The 25,356-nt window shown below is 38.5% G+C and overlaps 1 protein-coding gene and 1 long non-coding RNA gene across 2 annotated transcripts; one reads left to right on the forward strand and one right to left on the reverse strand.

Moving 5' to 3' along the window:
- The first annotated feature begins 691 nt into the window (after positions 1 to 691).
- Positions 692 to 11,788, forward strand: EDA30 (O-fucosyltransferase family protein). The gene is made up of 10 exons (XM_086247229.1): positions 692 to 1,345; positions 1,436 to 1,520; positions 1,919 to 1,989; positions 2,069 to 2,157; positions 2,283 to 2,526; positions 3,318 to 3,430; positions 6,131 to 6,221; positions 6,521 to 6,649; positions 9,422 to 9,975; positions 10,877 to 11,788. Exons 1-10 carry the CDS (start codon positions 1,178 to 1,180, stop codon positions 11,307 to 11,309), a joined length of 1,977 nt encoding a protein of 658 aa, XP_086103355.1. The 5' UTR covers positions 692 to 1,177; the 3' UTR covers positions 11,310 to 11,788.
- Positions 11,789 to 22,806: 11,018 nt separating this feature from the next.
- Positions 22,807 to 24,521, reverse strand: LOC147283084 (uncharacterized). The gene is made up of 3 exons (XR_015123144.1): positions 24,190 to 24,521; positions 23,661 to 23,732; positions 22,807 to 23,020 (listed from the first exon to the last, which is right to left on the reverse strand). It is a non-coding gene; the product is annotated as an uncharacterized LOC147283084 (long non-coding RNA).
- Positions 24,522 to 25,356: the final 835 nt, after the last annotated feature.

Genomic DNA, 25,356 nt, shown 5'->3' on the forward strand with positions numbered 1-25,356 from the left:
TGTGAGTACAAAAAACCGTATGAAGGTGTTTGGTAAATTGTAATGTAAAACTGATGTGGCAATTTATAATTACTAAAATGAGGGTAGTATGAGTAAAATAAAATTTTCATTGTTATTGTGATTTACTGCAGCTTTCAAAAGCACCTACAAACTTACTTTCTATTTTTGCTGTGGGGAGTTGAGAATTGTGGGACAAAGCACTTTTTCATTTTTTTACCAAACACCAAAACTGCTGTGGGTGATTGATAATTGTCATCCACAGCAGCTTTTGGGTCCTCCACAACAATCTCAAACAGGGCTTTAGTTTTGGGACTAGGGGGTCAAAAAAGTTTAAGGAATATTTAAAAGAATTATTGAATAAAATTTCTCATGAGATTATGTGTCCATTTTAGGCATTTTAAGTGGCTAAGAAACTTAAGAAAAAGACCTGAAAAGATCAAAAAATCCTTTAAAAAAAGGTCAGGTGCATTACACATATGCTTAAATTTAAATGGAAAGTTCTATGAAAAATTTTCAAAGTGTGACATCATAAAAAATAAGGTGATAAATTGACTCAATTTTTAATTTAAAAGGTGAAATGTAACTGTTTGAATTTTAGAAGGGCAAAAAAAGGAGATACAGAATAGAGAATAGTGATTACTGATTAGTCGTGCTGGTAAAGCAAGAGGCAAACAAAACAAAATTCAAGATCTGGAGAAAGAGTACAATCCGAGTACATTTAAGCAAACAAAACAAAATTGAAGATCTGGAGAAGAGAACAATCCGAGAACACTTAAACACGACAAAAGAAAAGAGAATTTCACAACGTCAACATAAAATTCACCTTCCTTCCCTCCATTTCATTCTATATACCATAGGAATAAGATAATCTCTTCTTTCTTGATTCTCGGGAAAACTCTCTCGGTACGCCATCCTCTCACCAGCAACCCAGAAACCCATCAACCCAGAAACCCAGAAACTCAGAAACCTCAGACTCTCTCTCTCGTCGAGTTTGGATCTCACCCATCCTCGCCTATCTCGATCTCACCCATCATCCAGTCACTAATAGGGTCTCTCCGTTCGGTTTTTGGATAATGCCTTCTGGTTCGGTTAACCGAACCGTGTGCACCCCTACTTGAAATTGGATTTGGAATGTGATGTTATTGGGAAACTCGAATTCTATGGTTGATGAGCCAAGATGGCATTCAAATCCAAGATAAAATGGGTCGCTCTTTTTGTCCTCGTTTTATCTTTTGTATCATTGCTTCGGCACCTCTCTATAGCAAAGTATTCGACTGTGGATTTAGTCCAGTACAGTGCATTGACCGCATTTCATAACGATTTCGATTCTATCTCAGGGAGACAGGTGGGATTTGATTCATTTGTGTGTATGTGCAAGTATTTTGTGTGTTACTAGTTGTTTGATGGGTTCCTTTTCTTTGTTGCAATCTCGCAGAGTACTCCGAATAAGAAGCTATGGGGGGCTGTAAAGCCCTTACAGTCTTTGCAGCCTTATGCCAACCCTCGAAGCAACTATCCTGGTGATGTTTTTTTTGCTCCTATTCCTGCATTTATGTATTCTCTCAGTGGGTCATTTCTGGTTTATCATAGTCTTGCCTGAAATAGTTTAAGAATATGCATGACAGTTAGGACCAATTTTTGGGACCAGATTTTGTATTTAATTAGGGACACTTAAAATGGTGAATTGATAAATTGGTTACTTTTTATGCATGACCTAGCACATTTGAAGTCTTGAGGCTTCTTTTAGGTGTCCAAGATTTTGAGAACTGCAATAATTAATCATTTTCAACAAACCAACATCTTTGTTATTCTGACTTTGAATTGTCGTATTTCTTCATTCTTTGTTTGCTACTGGAGGATTTGGTGACCTTCAACTATTCATGTTTAAGCTGATTACTTACTTTTATGTTCTTTACAGTTCCAAATGAACATCACAGTGGCTTCATTTATGCGAAAATATTTGGTGGATTTGCAAACATAAGATCTTCGGTATGATTTTTCAAATGTGTAAAAGTCATCTCTATTATAATTTGCATATGGTGTTCATAAATCTTTGTTAATTTTCTAGATCTGTGATCTGGTCACCATATCCAGGCTTCTAAATGCTACTCTTGTCATTCCAGAGATTCAAGAAAGTATTCGCTCAAAACACATCAGGTACTTTTTTTTCTAGCTTTCTCAATGTTTTTTTATTTTTATTTTTATTTTTTTCATCTCAATTATATATGCTATTTGATCATATGGTTCACTGCTTCTTACCATATTTCTTATAACTTTCTCAGCAATCGTTTTATGAGTTTTTCTTATCTCTACGATGAGGACCAATTTATAGCATCTCTCAAAAATGACATAATCATTGTGAAGAGCCTGCCAGATAATTTGAAGGCAGCAAGGAGAAAGAATGAATTCCCTACTTTTAAACCCAAGAATTCAGCTTCTCCTAATTTTTATATTAAAGAAGTCCTACCAAAGTTGAAGAAAAGCAAGGTTATTGGCTTGATTCTTGGTGATGGTGGATGCCTGCAGGTAGCTGATGTTCTTCTAGTGTTAATAATATACTTAGTGATTGTAACAATGTTATCTTCTTGGGGAAACATATATATCTTGTTAACATGGATGCCACCATATTCTTTTCTATGCTAGAACTATGAACCGTTTTTAACGAAGAAAATAAATGATGGAAAATCAGTGACCTAGAACTGCAGTAGATATGATATTATAGCTAATGTTGCACTACTCTACTTCAAGATAAAGCGAGTAACAGAAAAGGAAGGCCTCAGGAACTTAATTAACACTATTTTCTTAGAATGATAATGTTGCTTGATGATCACACTGGGTATAATCAATAGTAATATGATTATTCTCTCTATATAACCCTGACTGAATACAAAAGATATGTGTTAAGTAGTGTATATATACAACAATTCACTCGAAAAGTTTGTTAATTTTAGGATGTTGGCTCCATTAATTGATCATGCGGGGTTGATCTATCATGTTTACCTCATCATAGACTTATTTATGTTGGCCTGACGGAAACTTCTCCCCGCTTTTCTAGTGGTCCTTAGGATACATTCATTCTGTTTCCCATGGTAACCCTTTGTAGAATTCAAAATGGTCATGTCAGTAGTCAGTGTGTTTGGCTGATTTGGGGTTGAAAATTTGAGTATACGTATGTGGCTCCATTTTCATTATATATTGCATTATGCAGTAATTTTCTTTCCTTTTGCTTGAACTGATTTTTGTATTCTGGGCATGCATGTGCATGTTTAACTATTAAGTAGTAAATCTTTTGGAAACAATTTTAATGTTCTTTTCAGTCAACCCTTCCACCAAGCATGGTCGAGTTTCAAAGGCTTAGATGCCGGGTTGCCTTCCATGCACTTCAATTCAGGCCAGAAATTCAAATTCTTGGACACCTGATGGTGGAGAGGTATGAATCTACAAACCCACCTTTGTTGTTAAGGTTGCAATCATTTAAGCAATACTGGTGTTTAGAGAACTTGATCTAGCACAGGTTGCTCTTAGACCATGTCTGATGCACGATGTTCTCAAATTTGTGTTTAAAGGTTATGGTTGAGTATAGAAAGATTAGATGTAGTTAGGGTTAATTGGTAGGGTGAAGTTTTAAGTATGGATTTTGAGAATTTTACCAGCGAATGTTGTTGATTTTAGGTCTGGTTTTCTTGCAGATCAGATATAGATATGTGAAAATGGAAAGTATGAGCCTAGATACACCTAATTTTTCTAGGCAGTCAAACTTAGAAAAAGGTATCACATCCTCTTAAAGAGCTTCAAATGCTGTGTGAACTTTCTATAATAGTCCTTGAATATATTGGCAGATTAGGTAGTGTTCTGTAGGTTCCTGGCACTCTTGGTTCCAAATTAATAAAGTATTTCCTTTCGGAAAGTAAGACTTTAAAAAAGAAAGTGACTGATAGACTTAAAATTGCAAACTTGATGTAGAACAATACAGGAAGGATTAAAGGAATATGTTTAGGTGAAAAATGTAAAGAGGCGCAGGTCTTGGAAAATGTAGAAATTATCTAAAGGAGGAATTTAGACAAAGAAGTTTAAAAATACTAGAATCACTCTTGTAGTTTTAGGAATCCCTCCTAGGTGAGAACAAGGCCTCACACCCTCTGTAGAATTGTGAATGGCTCATAAGAAGTAGATTAGTCTGTAAATATTATTCATTGCATCAAACAACAGACTTACATGTTTTAAATAGATGTGTACCCATGACTTTTAGTCTCCCACGCATTACTGAAAGTCATAACTTATCTTACAAAAAAAAGGTCAAAATTTATATTGGACGTCTTAATCTTCAGTCTCCCAATGACTCTTAAACTTAAGCTTCTAGTTCTGTATATTCCGTGACTCTTTAACTTTATTTTTTTGACTAAAAAAGCTCCAGCAGTATATATTTTGGGCCGGGTGCTATACTAATTCCCCACTAGGGCCTGCTGCACCTTGATCCCATTAAATTAGAGTAAATTGGGGCCTGATTGCTATCATCCCCCCTTGGCTTTACAGAACTTGACTCTGGCAAGTTAAGACTTTGGTATTTCTCATGATTAAGCTGTTGCAACTCTGATTCCATGATCCAAGCACAATCTTAAAGTGGTCGTCCTCTCAAAAAGTAAGAACTTTTTGTATCCAATTCCTGGTAGAAACAATCTGGTCGTCAGGGAAGTCCTCTACAGCATCCTTGTCTGCAGAAACTTGTGGGAATCTTTTAGTTGCTTTATCATGGTTAGCACCATCGCCATCTCCATGGTATTTCGTTAAATCTTCACCATTGGAAATAGGGCTAATTCTTATCTTCCACCATTGCAATAGTTTTATCTCATCCCAAATGACCCACAGCTCTTTGAGCATGTAACTCTAGGAGGTGTGTAAGTATAGGCGTCCCTTTGGAGAGTTATCCATCATGAACGGGTAAAGGTCAGGTCAGGTGTTTGTTTTGTTGTATAGAATTAATTGCAACATATTAATGCCAAAATCTTGGTCAAACCATAATCCCTCTTCAATTGTTGAACCCACAACTTTTACAGCCAAAAAAGAGGTAAATAGACCTTTCAGATCTGTGCATCCACCACTTTAATCTTTGCACCACTTGTATGTTTGAGAAAAAAGCAGTCCTTCTACCATGTCATCTATTCAACTTTCTCTGCGAATTCATATTTGCAAGTGTCTCATGGTCAAGGTAAAGAAGGAACTTCTTATATATTATTTAGTAATGCCAAAGGACTAGTGCTCACACTACTGCATAGAACTCCTTATCACAATGAGAATAGCATTGTCAGTCCTCATTCAACTTTTCACTGTATATGCCTGTGGGTGATTTCCTAGTTAAGAACACCCCCATTTCCTACTTTGGATGCATGACATGCAACCTTAATCACCTTCAAAAAGTCTACAAGGTAAATTATAAGGGCTTCTGTCCTCTGTTTTATGATGTCCTCACAGGCTTTGGTTGTTGCCTCTTTCCAAATGAATTTTCTTCCATACAATCATTGATAGGTGCCATAATTGTGAAAGATGCGAATAAAATGCATGTAGAGGGATGCTAACCCATGGAAGGTTGGGAAACCCAGAAGCCATTGGGAGACTGAAAATGTGATCCTTAAAGAAAAGTTATACTTTTAGTAATACGTGAGAGACCAGGGTCATGGTTACACATCTATATAAAGCATGTAAGTCTGTCATCCTTGTTTTAAACTAGGAGTGATTCCATTCCTACTAGAGTGTTTCTAGTATTTTTATACTTAGTCTGAGTTTCTCCTTTATGTTTTGACTATTTCTACATTTTCTACCACCTGCTCTTCTTACTCTTCACCTGAACATATTCCTTGATCTTTCTCTTGCTGTTCTACATAAAAAATTTTAAACACCAAATGCAAGGTTCCAATAATGGAACTTGACCGATATTGATACTTGTGGTCCATTAATGTACAGCTCATCGCCAGAACTTTATAGTAGTTATTTACATATTGACTCCAAAAACAAGTAAAAGGCATGGGTAAAAAAGAAATCTCTGGTAGTGTTTCTATTTTTCTGGTAGTACTTTGTTTAGAGTTACTGTTTCCTTGCAGTTGGTTAATGTGAGTTTCATACTATCTTTCCATAGGTTACGCGCATGGAGACAACCTTTCCTGGCTTTTCATCCTGGTTTATTGAGAGAAACCTTGGCATATCATGGCTGCGCTGAACTTTTCCAGGTAAGATGTTTAAGTCTCTTTATGTTGTTGTATCTGTTAGAATATAAATAATTGCTGGTCCACATCCTAAGTTTGGATTCCTGAAATAGCGGCCTGCATGTGAGGCGGTATTTTGATATTAAATAATTGTAGTTCTGAATCCTAACTGCTTAAGCTTTTGAGAATAGTGGCAAACCAACTAATTGTCACTATCTTGTCATATTTCTGCCTCTCAACTCAAAATAACTTCGAAATTTCAAGAACACATTCAATTACTTGCATGGTCGAAGTTATCTTATTAACTTGGTATCTTTGTGTAGGATGTTCACACTGAACTCATACAATATCGAAGGGCACAAATGATTAAACGAGGCATTGTTAACGAGGAACTCAACATAGATTCACACTTGCTTAGAGAAAATGGTTCATGCCCGCTTATGCCTGAAGAGGTATGCACAGTACTAAATTTCACATCTACGTTAATGTAAGCCTGTTTTTGCAGCATCTGGTCCGTAGTGGTGTTTTTTTGGTTGTTATAAAAATTTCACTTTTTGGTGCTAAATTTCACATCTATGTTAATGTAAGCACTATTGTGTGGTTTCTGGTCCTTACTGGTGTTTTTTCCGGCACCATAGAAATGTTTGCAAAATCTTAATTCTTTTTTTTTTAATGAGAAACAGGCTTTCATTAAATGAAAATAAAGGAGTACATAGTACAATACAGTGGACAAGTTAAAGTTCCTAGATAACAAGCTCTAGGATATTATAAAATCCAAACAAACAGAGAACAACAGTTTAGTAAAACAGCAATAATCAAACCCTAACACACAACAGCCTCCCAATTAGACATAATTGCAGAAAATGAGTAGTCCCTGAAGTTTGGACTGACTAATGCCCATAATGAAGCCCAAAACCGAACTCAAACCCCACAAATTATCCACCTCTTGCCCCCTAACATCAACAAAAATCCTTTTATTCCTCTCCACCCAGATTACCCACAAAACTACCATGAGAAAAAGAAAGGAAAATAAATTTCAGGAGTTTATGTTTTCTAGCCATGCAAAATTGGAATTAATTTCAGGAGTTTAGCAAAAGCAAAACCTCAAGCATCGTTTCGTTCATTCCATTTTTTAATTTTGTAATGCTAATATTACAGTTTGGAGTGAATTTGTATTCTCAAATATTTATGCTCAAGTTATATGTTAAATAAGTAGAGGATTGAATGATTTTGAGAACGTAATTAATCCAACTGTAGCTTATTAATATAAACAATCTTAATTTATAATTACTTGAAAGATTTTAGTTTCAAAGGGAAAAAAGATGAACAGACAATAAATAAGAGTAAGAAATGATTCTTCTTGGGAATTCCTGTTAATTTTACCCTTCTAAAGGCATCCACTTAAAAGAATGGATCTGTATCACTATGATTCCAAAATTACCTAATTGGGTCATCACCTTTACAAAATGGATCAGAAAATTATAGAAAGAGCTAATGATTCGAAATGCATTGCCTTCATTGTCCATATGATGTGGCTGTATATTAGGAAAGTCCTATTCACGGCAGTTATTGGAAGACAATTGTCTTTCCTGTTTTTATCCCTTCCAAGCAATTTGGATGGGAAAAGTACCACCTAAGGTACAGGTTCTAGCTTGGGTTATAGCATATGGGAAATTGAATACTTGTGACATGGTGCAAAGCAGGAGAACTAACTGGTGTTTATCTCCTCAATGGTGTGTGGCGTGCAGAAGGGATGCATAATGTGTTGACCATTTATCTCTACATTGTCTTGTCGTATATTCCTTGTGGAGAAAGCTAATGAGAGAAACCAATTTGAGTTTGGAAATTCCAGGTTCTTGTGACAAGTTATTAAGTGAAAAGTTGAAGTTTTTTGGAGGAAAAAAAGGGGATTGGTATTAAGGAGATGTGCTGTATTATCAATATTCTGGGTGGTTTGGGTAGAGTGGAATAGAACTTTTGAAAGCGTAAGGAGGGATGAGGTGGACCAATTGTAAGATAGAGTTCGGTTCTGGACATCCTTGTGGGCTTCGGTTTCTTCTGAATTTAGGGATTGGTCATTTCATTCTAATTTTTCTGATTGGAATGCTGTAACCATGTAATTCTGTTTTTGTTTTGTTTTGGTTGTTAATCTACGTTAGCTGTAGTCTAAAGAGTGGTTCTTAAGGGGTCACATTGTCCCCTGTATTGTAATTTTCTTTTATTTTTTAATGAAATTTGTGTTTCTTATAAAAATATAAAAAAATAAAAAATCAAACAAGGGTGTTTATAAATAACACAAGCTCGACTGGAAAACAATTTTGTATATTTCTTTTGTATATTCGTGAAAGGAAGCTCAAGCCCCTATTGCTTGTCTGGACTGATAGACAAGCCCACAATCTATTCTAATGGCCATGGACAGACCTGGAAGCTTGGTCTAAATATGAATAACTTGTATGTTTGTATTTATATGTGTGCTCATATGTGTTTGTGTGTGTGTGTGTGTGTGTGTGCAGAAAAGAGATATACGTATAAGTGTCTTAGACACTTCAATTGTTTGACTAGAACTATAAATTATGTATAGCTATATCATTTCTGTATACATGCTGTATTATTTGATAAATTTTAAGAATGCAATTTAAATTTTTTTTTAATGACAATACCACAGCTCACTTGAGTTAATTACAAATTGCAATTTAAATTTAACTTGTGTTATTTACATTAAATTTCACTTGTAAAAAAAGGGGGGGTGGGGGGGTCAATTACAGCTCAAATACAGCTCCTAAAGACTCCTAAAAATACCAAAAGACTTATTAAATGATAAGAGACTCTTAAAAGACATTGTGTTTTCCTAAGACCCAAATAAATACTCGATTAAAACTTGATTTTAACTCTTAGATTGACTCTTGATTTATTTATATTTTTTTTTACTGACTCTTGAAGTACCATGGGTATTTCAGTAGACCAAAAAGGCCTTATTGTTAGATTTGGGCCAATGGGCTGTCTTGGGCTTCCAAAGAGGATATTTCTTTTCTAACCAAGCTGTAGCTAGCATCAAAGTTTGAACATAAAATGTTGGCTTTATGATAAGCTTCAGACGAATGATCCCAGTCTTGAACATTTAATAATTGGCTTGGCTAGGCTAGGTTATAGCGGACTCTTTTATTGGCTACCAATGTTTTAGTGGTGGTGCGTTGGCTCATTTATTCTTGTTGGGATTTTCACAGGTTGGAATTCTACTTCGTGCAATGGGGTATCCTCCTAAAACAATTATATATTTGGCTGGTTCTGAAACATTTGGGGGTCAACGCGTTCTGGTCCCTTTGCGTGGCATGTTTGCCAACTTAGTGGATCGCACTTCTTTGTGCAGCAATAAAGAGTTGTCTGATTTACTTGGACCTGAAAAACCTCTTCCTCTAGTTCCTTTTAAACCACCTCCAGCAAAAAGTGAGGAACAACTTAAAGAAGAATGGAATAGGGCCGGTCCTAGGCCCCGGCCTCTTCCTCCACCTCCGGGTAGACCTATCTATCAACATGAAAAAGAAGGCTGGTATGGTTGGATTACTGAGACTGACACCGAACCAGACCCTTCGCCTGTGGATCTAAGGATGCAAGCACATAGATTACTTTGGGATGCTCTTGATTATATTGTCTCCGTGGAAGCAGACGCATTCTTTCCTGGTTTTAACAATGATGGCAGTGGATGGCCAGATTTTTCAAGCTTGGTCATGGGACACCGTTTGTATGAGATTGCTTCTTCTAGAACATACCGACCAGACAGGTAAGATGGACATGAAAGCAATGTCTTGGAGTTTATAAGGAAGTTTTCAAATAAGGCATTGAAATTGATTTAGTCAAAATTGTTTTACTTTGCAGCTGAAGACTTGGGTCAATTTAACTTTTTTAATTCAAAAGTTCCCCAAGTGATTTGAATCCTAATTTTTTTAATAGTAATTTTGAGGATTTATTGAAGGTTATAAATTGTATTTTGCTCTCTTAGTAAATTATTTTTCATTACGTGATAATCAGATGAACACAAAATGTGTTTTTCCTTTGCAATCTTATGTGCTATATGGGTCACATCTACTTGCTCAATTGCGTAAATGAGCACTCACACACATACACAGACATATACTTGTGGGGGGGTGTGGGTTGGGAAATGCACGCAACCTAATAAAAACAATATTTGCATATACTTGTTGGTTTCAGCTTTCTGGTGCTATATTGCCTCTTTATTTATCCAATGGTTAGCTGCTCCCTTTTAAAGCAATAGCTTCCAGACAGTTGGATTTACCTGTGATCATGTTTAGCTTTTTCCCTAGGAGCATCAGTGCCTGCAATTGTAAATGAAAAAAGACTTGTGCAGTTGTAGTTTTCACTTGAAGATCATTTTAGTCATTTGCTCTATAACCAAGGGCTAATTCCTACTCCATAAATAAACTAATTGGTTTCAGACTTCTCATCTTCATGTGATTTTATTTTATTTTTCTCTGCCTAAATTTATTTTTGCAGTTTTGTTTTGTATATTTAATTACATTTGTTTTTGTACTCTACTACCAGGAAAAGCTCATGTTTAATAAATATTTCTTATTTCCATATGTTAAAAGAAAGAAGCATTCATATTTGACTCTGTACGATAAATGACTTATTTGACTTTGTATGTGCTCTTTGCTCTTCAACAGGAAAGTTATAGCAGAACTTTTCAACAAGACCAGGGACAATATGTACCATCACATGCATAATTGGACACTCTCAGTGCAGGAACATCTTAACAAAAGCTTAGGTGAGGAAGGCCTAATTAGGCAATCCCTCATGTCGAAACCAGCCTTATTCATTTCACACCCACTTCCTGAATGCTCTTGTAGAATATCTTCTGCCGAGGCTCCAGTTCATGAAAAAGGTAATGATGGCCAAATTGTATATGAAGGTGAAGAGTGTCCTAAGTGGATGCAACATGGTCAAGACATTCCGTCAGCTGGGGATGAACAGGATCAATTGGAGGACAATGAATTGTCAGAATATGGAAGTACTGAACAACCAGAATCAAATGACAATGACAGAACTAATGTTACTCTAGTCTTTGATCAGGATGATGAAATGGATCCAAATGACTAAAATTGGATTTACAAATGACACACGTTCCATCTTTTTACTAAGGCGGCATTCAGTTTCCAGCATTTTCTTCTGAAATGGAAAGTTTTGAAGGTAGAGGGTAGCACGAAGGTTTGATTCATGGTTCCAACTTTGCCATTTTGACAAGAAATAGGTATTCAAATATATTCTTTGGGAAATTCTTGGGTTTTCTATAGCAGCATAAAACAGAGTTACTTGTTTACCTTCATACGAAATGGGGATTGGGATAACATCAATGCACTTTGGGGCAAACTGGCCAGAGTTTGTACACCTTATTGTTTAACGATATTGAAGGTTTATAATCATAGGAAAAGTCTTACGTGTTAGATCAGGCACCTGTGTAATTTTTTTTATACAGAACAAATGAGAAGTACAATTGAATCAGTCTGCGAATATTTTGTTAAATTTTTGTTGAAGTATGATTCTTAATTAAAACATTTACTGTCAGAATTGGTTGCTTTTATAGCATGTCTTTGTTATATGGGTGGTTCAGTTTGGAGGCCGCAGGGTTCCAGATAAAATCATAAAAAAGGTTCATATTGGAAATAATTCCCGTCTAATCATGTATGTGTGTGTAGTTTGTATCATTGTTACATTGTATGCGTCCTCAATTCTCTAACTGGGCCTGAAGATCCAAATCCTGATAGGCTGATGAGAGAGCTGCTTTTGGTGATGATTTTATGCCACTTTATAGAGAAAATTCTTAGGTGCAACCTAAGAATTTTGTCAACTTATGAAGTTGCTTTAGGGGTTAAGATTAACATTCTGATAAGTTATGGGAACGATCTCATCTTAAAGAATCAAAAGAAAAGTTACCTCAAGGACTTGGTGTCGGGCATTAATTGCATAGAAGTTTAACTTTTCGCTGATTGTCGCGTTCACATAAGTTGTGATGCATCTCAGTAGGGAGTCCAGCCCACTTGATTAACCACCTTATGATGGGAGAATTTTTGCGTTTGAAGATGCCTCTTTGAAGTATCTGCACAGGTGCCCATTGAATGTAACCAGAAGAAGCAATGGGAGGTAGGGTGGCTGAAGGAGAAATAGCAGCACCGAGCTTCCTTTCGAGGAAAGAAACATGGAATATGTGATGGATTCGAGCAGTGGGAGGTAGTTTGAGACCATACGCCATTTTGCCAATGCGAGCAATGATCTCAAATGGACCATAATAAGGCCTACCACTATGCAGTCGGAAAGTGTGACCCAAAACCCATTTTGGGTCATAAATGGGTCACACCTTAACACTATGGGCCGGAAAATGTGACCCAAAAGAGGGAGTAACCCAAAGTGTAACCCAAATCCGGATCTCAGTGTGAGCCAAATTGGCTGTGACCCAAAACCAGCAGAAGCCCACCCACGTGAGGAGAGAGAAGCAGCTGTTGGTGAAAAAGTTGGTGGGCCCCGCGCCTGGCATTGCTGCTGTGCTTGTCAGCTGAACAGAAGAAGTCACGGGTGGCTTTGCTGGTATGCATTTTCTCGTGGGCCGCGCCTGGCATTGCCCATTTGTTGACGCGTGGCTTGCTTGGCTGGTCACCAACGGTCCAGATGAGATGACCGTTGGTGATCAACGGATGCTGTGTTTTGTCTTCATTTTTTATTTTTAGATGGACCGGGCAACAAATCAAAGGCCTAGATTAATGGACCGTTGATAATCAACGGTCCAGATCGGCCAAATCTTTTTTTTTTTTAACAAATAATTAATAAATCATTTAAAATAGAAATAGTATCCGAAAAATTGCCAAAAAATTTCAAAAAAAATTTTAAAAAATTCCCCAAACCCTCCAATAGCTATATTTTCAAATGGGTCTATATATATCACACAACACTCATATGGTTTCATCACAAATTACAACCTTTGTTTACCAAATTTGCACAAATTTTTTTTTTCTTTGTCATGGCTCCTAGAGGAAATGCTTGGGTGGTAGCTGAAGATGAAGCCCTAGTGATGGCATACCTAGAGAGGTCTCCCGACGGTTGTCTTGGTGCCCAAAATAGAGCCGCCATGCTTTGGGAACAGATTTATCAAATTTTAAAGCGTAACATGGGGGGTGAAACCATTCGTAAGGTTGGCGGTGTTAAAGCACGATTCAAAGATATTGCGCGTGATTGCAACAAATTTTATGCTTGCTTATTAGAGGCCGAGCGAATGCGCGCAAGCGGTGCAAATAATGCCAATGTGGTAAGTTTTTATGCATTTATATATTTGTATGATTATTTTCTGTTTTATTAAATTATCAAGCATATTTATATATTTGTATAATTATTATATGTTTTGTTTATAAATGAAGCATATTTATATAATGGTATTACTATTTTATTGTTTTGTTTATGTATCAAACATATTTATATATTTGTATGATTATTTTTTGTTTTGTTTATAAATGTAGCATATTTATATAATGATATTATTATATTGTATTTTGTTTATCTATCAAGCATATTTATATATTTGTATGATTATGGTTTTTGTTTTGTTTATAAATGTAGCAAATTTACTATTTATTTAAGTTATGTTTGCATTTCCACAAGAAAATTTATATATTTTTATTTTTATTTTATTATTGTAGTTTACGCAAGCACTTGAAGGTTTTCGAAACAAGACTGGATTTAAGTTTCCATTGGTGCACATTTGGGAAAAAATAAAGGAAAGTGCAAAGTACGCTGCGGTTCATGCTCCTGTTCGGTTTAGTGATTCAGAGACCCCCGCCACCGACGATGCCGACACTCCCGCCGATGATGATCCCGAGGAGGCCGATCCAGTCATACCACTTGGCGAGGACGAAAACCCACCACCATTCCAACCAGTAGGTTCCTCGCAGCCAAGGCCACCAGGGAGAAACCATGCAAAACGGGCCAAGGCAGCCGAGCCCGTCCAAACTCATATGGTTGAGGCAGTAGATCATTATAATGAAAATTTAAGGATTTTCATACAAACGAGACTTGACAGAGAGCGTGCAAGGAGTGAAAGAGACGCCGCAAAGGAAGCAAGAGAAAGGATGAGGATCGAGAGGCAGCTAGAATGGGAAGAACAAAATATTATGGGCCAAGACCTCTCCAAAATGAATGATGGGCAACGGATGTATTGGGAGCAAAAGATGGCTGAAGTCATTGCAAGGAGGCAAATGCGTGCTAACCACAGTTCGGAGTGCACTCCATCTGGATACTACCCGGATCTTTCCAACCTCAATCACTCAAACCAGGGGTACCCGCCTAATAATTAGAATGAGACCTTGCTCTTTAATTGTGTTTTTTATTTTGAATGTTAATCTTGTTTTAAATTATGTTTGCTCTTTAATTGTATCCTTTAATTTGAACGTCAATCTTGTTTTAAGTCATGGTTTGATATTTATTCAAGTCATGTTTGCATTTCCACCCAACATTGGATTCTCACTTATTAACCACAGACTGATGCATGCTTTACAGTAGATAAGACTGATGCATGAAATGACTACACCATCATAAAGGAAATGAATGTGGACCATTCATTCCTTATCTCAAATGCATGTGGTTTCAATATAAATACCACTATATTTACCATGTTACACTCAATCTTATTTCAGGATCATTTCTCATTCCATAAACACTAAAATGAATCCTTTGTATGTGTATTCATCCTCCTCCTCGTCTTCGGACTCTGATGCTGAATGGGATAGGGAAGGGAATGGAAGGGAGATGGTGGGTCAGTTGATTGTGTCAATGGGTCATACCGTCGTCGCCGGTACACCAAGGCATGGCGGTACTTCTTCAAGACGCCGGTACACACACCGGAATCAAGAAGCCGCCCATGAACATCTCATGGACAACTACTTCATCCCCTCGCCAATCGAGGACACCGTGACTTTCCGCAGGCGATACCGCATGCACCAACCGCTATTCAATAGAATTCTCGAAGCAATTTGCCTCCAGGATGAGTATTTCCGTCCAACAATTGATGCCGTCGGTAGAGTGGGTTGCACACCTCACCAAAAGGTGACTGCAGCACTGCGGGTGATGGCATATGGCATTCCATATCATTTGTTCTCAGAGTCAATGACCATTAGCCAAACCACCATACGACAGTCATTCTTGAAGTTCGTGAGAGCCATCACTGACGTCTTCAGACCAAAGTATCTCCGGAGGCCTACCCCGACCGATTTGAGAAAACTTTTGCGAAAGGGGAGCTGTAGAGGATTTCCAGGTATGATTGGTAGCTTGGATTGCATGCATTGGGTATGGCAAAATTGCCCAATGGCCGAGCAAGCTGTTTACCGTGGGCATTATCGTGTCCCAACAGTTATCCTTGAAGCCGTTGCTGGGTACGACACGTGGATATGGCATGCAAATTTTGGTATACCTGGGTCGAATAATGATATCAATGTGCTGGACTGTTCTCATCTCTTTGATTATATGATTTCCGGCCAAAACCACAGGATGAAATTCACTGTGAATGGGATAGACTACACCATTCCATACTTTCTTGCAGATGGGATCTACCCTCAATGGTCAACTCTTATCACTACATTGCACAGTCCCGTTCTTCCCCACCATAAGTTGTTTGCCGCTCGACAGGAGGGATACAGGAAGGATGTGGAGAGGGCGTTCGGAATTTTAAAAGCCCGGTGGCAGATTATAAAACGACCTGCTCGTTATTGCCGTTCGATTGAGCTTGGGTATATCATGAAGGCGTGCATAATATTGCACAATATGATCGTGGAGGATGAGCACCCTGAGGATGACTGTAGGGATGACCCAATAGATCCAGAAGCGAGCACTATAAGGGCAGAAGTTGAATACGAAGGTGTAGAACCATGTCCGACCAGTGCCGCTCCATCATCATTACCTGAGATGAATATTCGTCGGAATTTGCTTAGGGACCGAAATGTCAACGAATCCCTAAAAACAATTTGATTGAGCACATCTGGATCCGAGAGGGGAACCCACCACTTGCCCCAACCCACTGAATCGGAATCATGATTCGTCAATGTTGTTCTCATTATCGTATGTTAGGTTAATCTTCGCAGTTGATCCTGAAGTTTGTTATTTGTCTTTGTATTTGCCGTTTAAGTGTGTTTGTGTTTGTCAGTTGCACTTTGTGAAATGAAATAAAGGCATTGATTTCTCTTAGCTGACATGACATGACACAACCATCACATGCTTGCAAAATAATTCACTGAACCAATGACAAGACTATACACTGACTCCACACTCCATCCCATGCACAACACTGTTGCTTCACATGTGAGATTCGAGTATTTGTGAATCCATCAGGGAATCCAATGGGCAAGTTATCATGATTTTTTCCCTATAAATACCAAGGTTTAACTATAAGGCCAACACATCCACATAACTATCGTTTAGAAATGGCTTCCTTTTCCAAGCAAAGTGTCGGTGAGAGCTCCAAGCAAGGCGTCGGTGAGAGCTCCAAGCAAGGCACCGGTGAGAGCTCCAAACAACAGTGCGATCAAAGCTTGTGTAAGTGCCTCCCTAACTGTGCTGCACCATTGTGCGATTATTGTTTAATGATGGAGCGTGCAAAAGAACCAGACTGGAGGTTCTGCAAGTGTTCGGATGGTATTTTGGTTCCTTTGTGTGAATTTTGCATGAGATTGGAGCTCAAGGATCTAGCCAACCACCCAAATCTTCGCCACCAATGGTTGAACCACCTGCCAGAGCCCAAACCACCCGTGCCATGCACCTGCGGGAAGAACCCTCTGATTCAACCATGTGATGAGTGTGCAACCGAACAGAAGATCTCAGATTGGTATAATTACGGGAGTGTCAATTCTTCATCATTGGACTCTGAATAAGAAGTTCGCTTCATTTTCTGTCATGTCGAATGCAGTTGTTGTTGTTGTTGTTGTTTTTTTTTTTTTTTTCTTTAAATCATCGTATTGTTCTTGTTTTTTCTTTTAGTGATCGTGTTGTTCTTGTTTTTCCTTTAAATCATTGTGTTGTTTTTCTTATTTGTGGTTATTGAAGTCCCGATGTTGTAAGGCTTATGTTGTCTAATTTATAAAATTTTCTTATTTTAAATATATTCAATATTGACCTTATTTTAAAGATCTCATTAAAATAAGACCAATAGAATAATTTTTATTATACTTTAAATTTTAAATTATCAATTAAACATCACTTAATCAATATTAGGCATATTTTAAATATGTATAAAATACTGTGACCCAAAATGGGTCACAGCACCATTGCAGTGAGAATTGGGTCACAGCACTATTTATGACCCAAAATGGGTTTTGGGTCACAAAAAATGGGTTTACCATAGTGGAAGGCCTAACAAGGAGGGAGTTTATGCACATGTCTTGTAGCAACGGATTGTTGCCGGTAGAGTTGGAGGTGAAGGAAAACAAAGTCCCCAATGTTGAACTCATATTATGTTCGCCCCTTATCAGCATAAGTCTTCATTCTATTTTGGGCATGTTCAAGGTTGGATTTGAGGAGTTTGAGCAAAGCATCTATGTCATGCAGGGTGGTATTTACCATATGTACTGGGCTAGTACTAGGGAGATGGTGTGAGATTGAAGCAGGGGGTCGACCATAAATCGCTTCAAAAGGGGTCATTTTAATAGCTCGTTGGTAGGTATTGTTATACCAGTATTCGGCCCAAGGAATCCATTCCACCCACTAGCTTGGTTTGTCGCCAGCGAAGCAGCAAAGATAGTGTTTAATAAATCCGATTTAAGACCTCAGTTGGCCATATGTCTAAGGGTGGTAGGCAGAGTTGTGGAACAAATAAGTACCCTGTGCTTAAAAGAAAGCAGCCCAAAATTGACTGAGAAAAAGAGGATCTCGACCCTAGCTAGAGTGGCCTGCAATAGGGGAGGCATGAAATTTCTCAAGAATTTTGGATCACCATGTGGAGGACCGAGGACCGAGGAACATAGATGCGATTCTTATAGAAGATTATTCCATTGTTCATGGAGAATCCCTTGGGAGTGGCAACACCAGTTTCAATATGGTGCATGATTTGAGCAGTGGCTGGGTCATGTTGGCAGGCAACTTGAATATGTGTGATGTTGTCAAATATAGGGCTAGATAAGGCAAACATAATTGTAGGTTCATGTTGCCATGATAAAGCGTCTGGGACTAAATTTTCAGAGCCCGGTCAATACTCAACTTCGAAGTTGTATCCCATTAATTTGATCAACCATTTTTGGTGCGTTGGAGTCATGATTCGTTGTTCCCAAAAATGACGAATCGTTTGATGATTTGTAATGATTTAAAATTTTTGACCCAATAAGTAAGGTATCAACTTTTGAATGGCAAAAACCACAACGAGCATCTCCTTTTCATAAACTGAAAGAGCTAGGTTGCGGCTTGATTGTAATGACCCGACCCAAATTTCACGAAAAATTTAAATTTTTATTCGGAATGACCATGTAGAGGCGTAGTGAGAAATTGAATTGTGAGACCTCATATTTTTTTTCAAAATTTTTTTTTAAATATTTTGAGAATTTATTTGGATCATTTTGGGGATTTATTTTGAAAATAAAAAGGTTTTGGTTTAATTTTTAATTTCTGTTTTAAATTGGGTTTGACCCAAAAGTTGATTTTTAAAACTAATGAGCTTTTGATTTTGACTTTGGGCTCGTTACAAAGGTCTCGAGCCCACGATTTCATAAACATGTAGCACGCGTTGATCCGAGTTACGGTTTAGGAGTTACAGATCGTACAAGTGTGTGGCAATTGTGTAAAATTGCACTTAAGGATTTTAAATTTTTTCTGAAATCTCTCATTCTGTCTCCTCTCTCCAGAAATTTCTACAAAAATCTCTCTCTCTCTCTCTCTCTCTTGATTCTCACTATCTTTCCCCGTACGCTCTCTCTCTCTACTCCCACACCCCTCCCCTGTGCGCACCAACCCCAACCACCCTCACTCACCATCGCTGGCCACCCTTGTCGGCCTCGACCTCCGGAGAACACCCCCAGCCGCCGACCCCCCCCCCCCCCGAGCTCACTCTTTCTCTCTCTGCCTTCTCCCTGTGCGCAGCCACCTAGCACCACCACCGCCGACCGTCATCCACCAACCCGAGCCATTGCACCACCCATCTTGCCAACACCGACCACCTGCCCCGACCATTCCTCCAGCCAACCCAGCCCCTGCACGCGAGTCCAGTTCGGAGAAACACCTAAAAATCACCGCACCTTCCTCCATCAATTTCGATCAATCTCCTGCACCAATAAACTCGAATTTAGGTAGTAGCGGTGGTGGAGGTCGAGCCATACACGTCGAGGCAAAATTTCCATTTCCTTATTTTAGACATTGTAGGCAACATGTCCACCTTTATTATGTAAATTATAATTCAAGAAATTAATTATAATAGTGGCTCTGATAACCATACTTGGATCCTCTGATTAGATTGTATTTGGTGGGTCTGAGACCCTTTTGGTTGTGGCAGAGGTGGCTGCTGGTTATAGAAGTGTTTTATACAGGTTTTATAAGTATGAGTTAGTCAATTTCAGGGGAGGTTCTGCCAAATTTTCGGTAGGATTTTCCTTAGTATTGGATCCCACAGGACCACTCCGGGTTTCAGGGTGAAATCCGGGGGCGGTTCTGACAACTTGGTATTAGAGCTTTAGGTTTCAAATTCCCAAATTCTGCACTAAATGTGCATCCCTATTATAGATAAGTGTTTGGCTTTCATATAGGTAGTATGCCTCCTCGACGTGGCCGACCGTCGGGGACCCACCATAGGACTGCAGAAGGTGTTGATGAGACAGCACATGGTTTTGAACAGTCCATCGATAGGCTAGTTGAGGCAGTGACTACTGTTGTTCGCACTAGAGCATTTCCTGAGGGGGAATACAGCATTGAGTGTGCCCGTAAGCTTGGGGCCTCAAATTTTTCGGGTACTTCAGATCCCAGTGTGGCTAATGAGTGGATGATACAACTTGAGAGGATCTTTGAGGTAATGGGATGCCTTGATGACCGGAAGTTGGTTTTAGCTACGTTTCTGTTAATGGCTGATGCTTATTATTGGTGGGACTCAGAGCGATTGGGACTCACGGCAGTTGAGATTTCTTGGGATAGGTTTAGGAGAGCTTTTTATGAGAAGTACTATCTCAGAGTTTATTGCAATGAGATGAGGGCGGAGTTTTTGAGGTTGAAACAGGGTTCTATGACAGTAACAGAGTATGAAAGGACCCCCCCTGAGCTCACTCTTTCTCTTTCTGCCTTTTCCCTGTGCGCAGCCACCTGGCACCAGCACCGCCGTCCACCAACCCGAGCCATTGCACCACCCATCTCGCCGACACCGACCACCTGCCCCGACCATTCCTCAAGCCAGCCCAGCCCCTGCACGCGAGTCCGGTTCGGAGAAACACCCAAAAATCACCGCACCTTCCTCCATCAATTACGATCAATCTTCTGCACCAATCAACTCGAATTTAGGTAGTAGCGGTTGTTGGTCGAGCCATACACGTCGAGGCAAAATTTTCATTTCCTTATTTTAGACATTGTAGGCAACATGTCCACCTTTATTATGTTAAATTATAATTCAATGTAAGAAATTAATTATAATAGTGGCTCTGATAACCATACTTGGATCCTCTGATTAGATTGTATTTGGTGTGTCTGAGACCCTTTTGGTTGTGGTAGAGGTGGCTGCTGGTTATAGAAGTGTTTTATACAGGTTTTATAAGTATGGGTTAGTCCAATTTCAGGAGAGGTTCTGCCCAATTTTCGGTAGGATTTTCCTTGGTATTGGATCCCACAGGACCACTCCGGATTTCAGGGTGAAATCCGGGGGCGGTTCTGACAACCAAATAATTATCTCTAGTAAATAACTAGCTATTTCCCATAAAAAGAAGGACACCCAAGACTCAACTTGATGTCCTCATCAAAGATATTTATATTTTAAGCACAAAATAAATGATTTTCTATGGTAAATCTTGTTCTTGCTTAAAGATACAACATCTAAGTATCCCAAGTGAAACCAAATTTTAGTAACTACTAGAGTTCAAAGAAAATTGCATTAAATTTGAACAACCAAGCATAGATGTGAAAAATATGCTTCTAACTACCCATGATACATGGCATCATGGGTGAAAGTTTGCTCTCTTCATTTTAATGGTTATTTTCTTTCCAGGATGAACTTCATCTAGGTCTGGTTAACAAAGAAAGTATGTCTGTTAGTTTGATGAAATTGGCAATCAGATATACAATGGCTACATTTACAATGGTTATTTTGTTAGTTTGATGAAAATGACACTGTCAGCATTAAGTACACCCTTTTTGTTAGTCGGAAATTAGACCGCTTTATGTATATGCAAAACCAAATTTTTAACATCTTAATTCATACTACTGTTTCAAGTTGAAATGATGTTTTGAGTTTACCTTTCTTTTGGTTAGTCTTTTATGGATTTGATTGATGTCCACAACAATAGTGCTCTGTGATATTGTTTGAAACAACTTAGAGCATCTCCAACAAGTGAGATTGGCTCTCCATTATCTTTTCTAAACATAAAATACTATCTTTTCATATATGATGTTTTAGCTAGTCTATTTCTGAAATACAAATGAAATATTCAAAGCGAGCTCTATTTGAGAGTATTGCTTGAGTAGTCACCTTGACTAAAATCTAACAAAAAAATATAGAGTATTACTGGAGATGCTCTTACTATCTATCAAAGAGTTAATTACACTTACACCCCCTAAGGTTTATCGTCTTTTCACATACACCCCCTGGGGTTTCAATAATTACACATACACCCCCTGAGGTTTTAAAACTGTTACATATAACCCCCTATAGTGAGACGAAAATGATGAAAAATTATGCAAAAAAACATGTTAAGAGATTAAATAGCCTAATAAGATTATTCAAGGTATAAGGTTCAACCTGAATACAAATATATTTTTTTTTATTTATTTTTTTTTCTTATAGGGGGTTATATGTAACAGTTTTAAAACCTCAGGGAGTGTATGTGTGATTATTAAAACCCCAGGAGGTGTATGTGAAAAGACGATAAATCTTAGGGGGTGTAAGTGTAATTAACTCATCTATCAAATTTATCGCAACCAAACGATTGATTCAATCCTCTAATCACCTTTCCCACGACACAATCAATGAGAATCAGTTCATATTAGCTGCACAGTGATGATTCCGGTTATACATGAATAAGGTGAGGACCAATAAAGGGAATCCCACCACCTTTGCTGGTCTTCTCAATCACATATGAAAGTTTCCATATCTAGAATGTGACGCCCCGAAACTGGGAACACCACAGCGGCACCCGTCTTAAAGATCCTGAGACTATAATACCCCTTACCCCGAGTATTATATTCCCAAGCTCTCTAAAACGAGTTAAGCCCTTTTATTTGAAGAACCCGGGTTGGATCTGAGTAGTAAAAATACAACGGAAGAAATTACTGAAAATGCCTCATATTATAAATAACGGTAAAGAGTACCAACCCGTGAGGGTTATGTGTTTCAAATACACTAACCCTAATGCTACATAATAAAACAGTAGATAAACAGATATGTCAGGATAGTCCAACCCACGCCAGAGTGATTCAGTCTTCAACAAAGTGGTGCAACAAATTGGACTCATGGATAGCCATTGGGATATGCCACCTATGAGGATGAAAGAGAAACACCACCACGGATCCAAAGAAAGGATCTAAACCAGATAGCAAGACTGAAACTGACAAGCTGCAAGTGCCACACCCACGACCTCAATCTTGGTCTCCAACAACTGGATTATCTGCACTCACAAGAGTACAGTAGGGGGTAAGCGTCACATACGTTCATCGCTTCCCCTCGAGGGAAAATCCTGGTTAGGTTTGAAGCAATACTCGAAAATATAGGATTTCAAGGAAAACAGTTTAAAAGCAATGCACACCCAAAAACAGGGTATCAATATCAATAATATTGTAACCAAAGCCAGTAATGATAAAGATAGTTATTCCAATAATCAGTGAGTAAAGCCTTTGCATGCTCATACATCTTTTTCAGTGAAAATCCTTCCTGTCACGTGACATAGTTCAGAAACATACCTGCGACCGATCACATACAGGCCAACCACCAGTATCGGAAATTCAACCACCACCTCGATACTGTGGTGAGAGTATCCATTTACCTGGTAATACCACATTGGTTAGCCTCCCCAGAAGGACATTCGACTAACCAGTCCGTACTTACCCCTCCGGAGGTTTAGGGGGATCGAAACCCAAGGTCACAACACGTGCCCGTTACTCTCAGGTCGTCCAAGGTATCACACAGAAAATCACACAAATATGCCATACAAAAATCATGCACATTCTCTGTGAAAGACATTTTCATATACATATAGTACGAAAATAGGCAGAAAATCCAATAACCGGGATATGGTACCTTCCCCCTACCTGCTTTACCAAAGTGTGTCCCTTGCCTGATCCCTTTCCTGTGTCTGGGTCCCACTTGTACCTGTTGGGAAACTGGAGATCCGAATCCGACAACAGCTATTAGGAAAGTACTAAACGTACTCTCGACCTTGTCTGTTAAGACCAGGTAAAATTTAGAGGTTTGGCACTAGCGTACGTAACTTGCTAGGCTTCTCTAAATTCTTGATCCGGCATGACCCTGCTCCCCGAGGCAGACAGTCATGTCAGACCGTGTGGTTTCTAAGTTTATTTTAATTTATTGTCGAGGAGGTTGATCAGATATGAACCTTACAACGTGACCAGGTCAGTGCATGGGGAAACTGAGGGAGCTCTGGCTCAGTACCCAACGCATGTATGCTCATGGACTGACCTTAGTCATCACGTTATTTGGTTACCACTGATATGGCCTCAATATTTATTAAGTTCATTTAATAACAACAGTTAAACGGTGTTTCGTCTATAACCACCACTTAAACAACAGCAAAATAAATAAGATGGGTTAAGGGTATACATGTTGAAGACTTCCCACGAGCAGAGTCTCGGTACTACTAGACTTGCTAAATAATAAGATTAAAATAGCCTAATTAACAAGAGATTTATTTAACAAAATTTTAGCAGAAATTCGACAGGGATCAAGAAATTACCTATGGAGCTTAGAAATGATTTTTTTAAAACTTCACCAAAACATAGCCTTCACACTACTAGAATTGAAGAGCTCGTCGCCACGATCGCGTAGGCGAAATCGGATCGTCGATCGGAGCTCCAGAACTCAAGATAAACTCAAAACAAGATTGAAGAAGAGAGAGAAAGGAGGAGAGAGGAGAGAGAAGCTCTCTCTTGGGAAGCGTGCGGCTGAAATGAATGAAGAACCAGCTGATGTGCGGCTCTATTTATAGGGTGAGTGAGTGAGTCAACTCGGTTGACTCATCCGAGTTGACCGGGTTGACTCAAGTCAACCGTCATAACTTTGACCAATGAGAAATTGACACGTGGCGAAGGCTTTGACACTTGGCTGCACATGCAGCCATTAGATCTTGCTGCCATGCATCGTTGGACGCTCCAGATCGTGCCACGTGGCGCGATCTGGTGTTTTTCCTATTTTATTTTCTTTTTCCTATTTTTCTCAACTTCAAAAATTAATTAAAAATAGCTCGGGACTCGGAAAAATACCCCGAAAAATACTACGGACTCGTATCGACTAGTACTAATTAACTATGAGGTCAAATTACCAATTTGCCCTTTAGAAAAATTTCAGAAATTTCAAGTTCCACAAACTAGGATAAAATGCTTTAAAGAAAAAGAAATTTTGGGAAATTAATAAAATAATTTTCCGGACTCGGAATAATACGAGACTTGCTCCGTTGGGTTCATGAGTAAAAGTACCACCTTTTAAAGGTCTAACTTGGGTCAAAACTCTAGTCAAAGTTGGTCAAACAATTAAAGCTTAAGGTCAAAAATACGATTTTCCGCCAAACAAATTTCTAGAAAAAATTCTAGAAATTAAAGAAAAATTCCAAAATAAATTTGGAAAATTTTGGGTCTCACATCCTCCCCTACTTAGAAAAAATCTCGTCCTCGAGATTACCTGAGTTCACTGAGGAGATGCGGTATCTCTTCCTCATGTCGGATTCCAGTTCCCATGTTGCTTCCTCGACTCCATGGCGCTGCCACTGAACTT

Source organism: Dryas octopetala, chromosome 6 (genome assembly GCF_963921425.1).
Source record: "Dryas octopetala chromosome 6, drDryOcto1.1, whole genome shotgun sequence".
Classification (NCBI taxonomy): Eukaryota; Viridiplantae; Streptophyta; class Magnoliopsida; order Rosales; family Rosaceae; genus Dryas; species Dryas octopetala.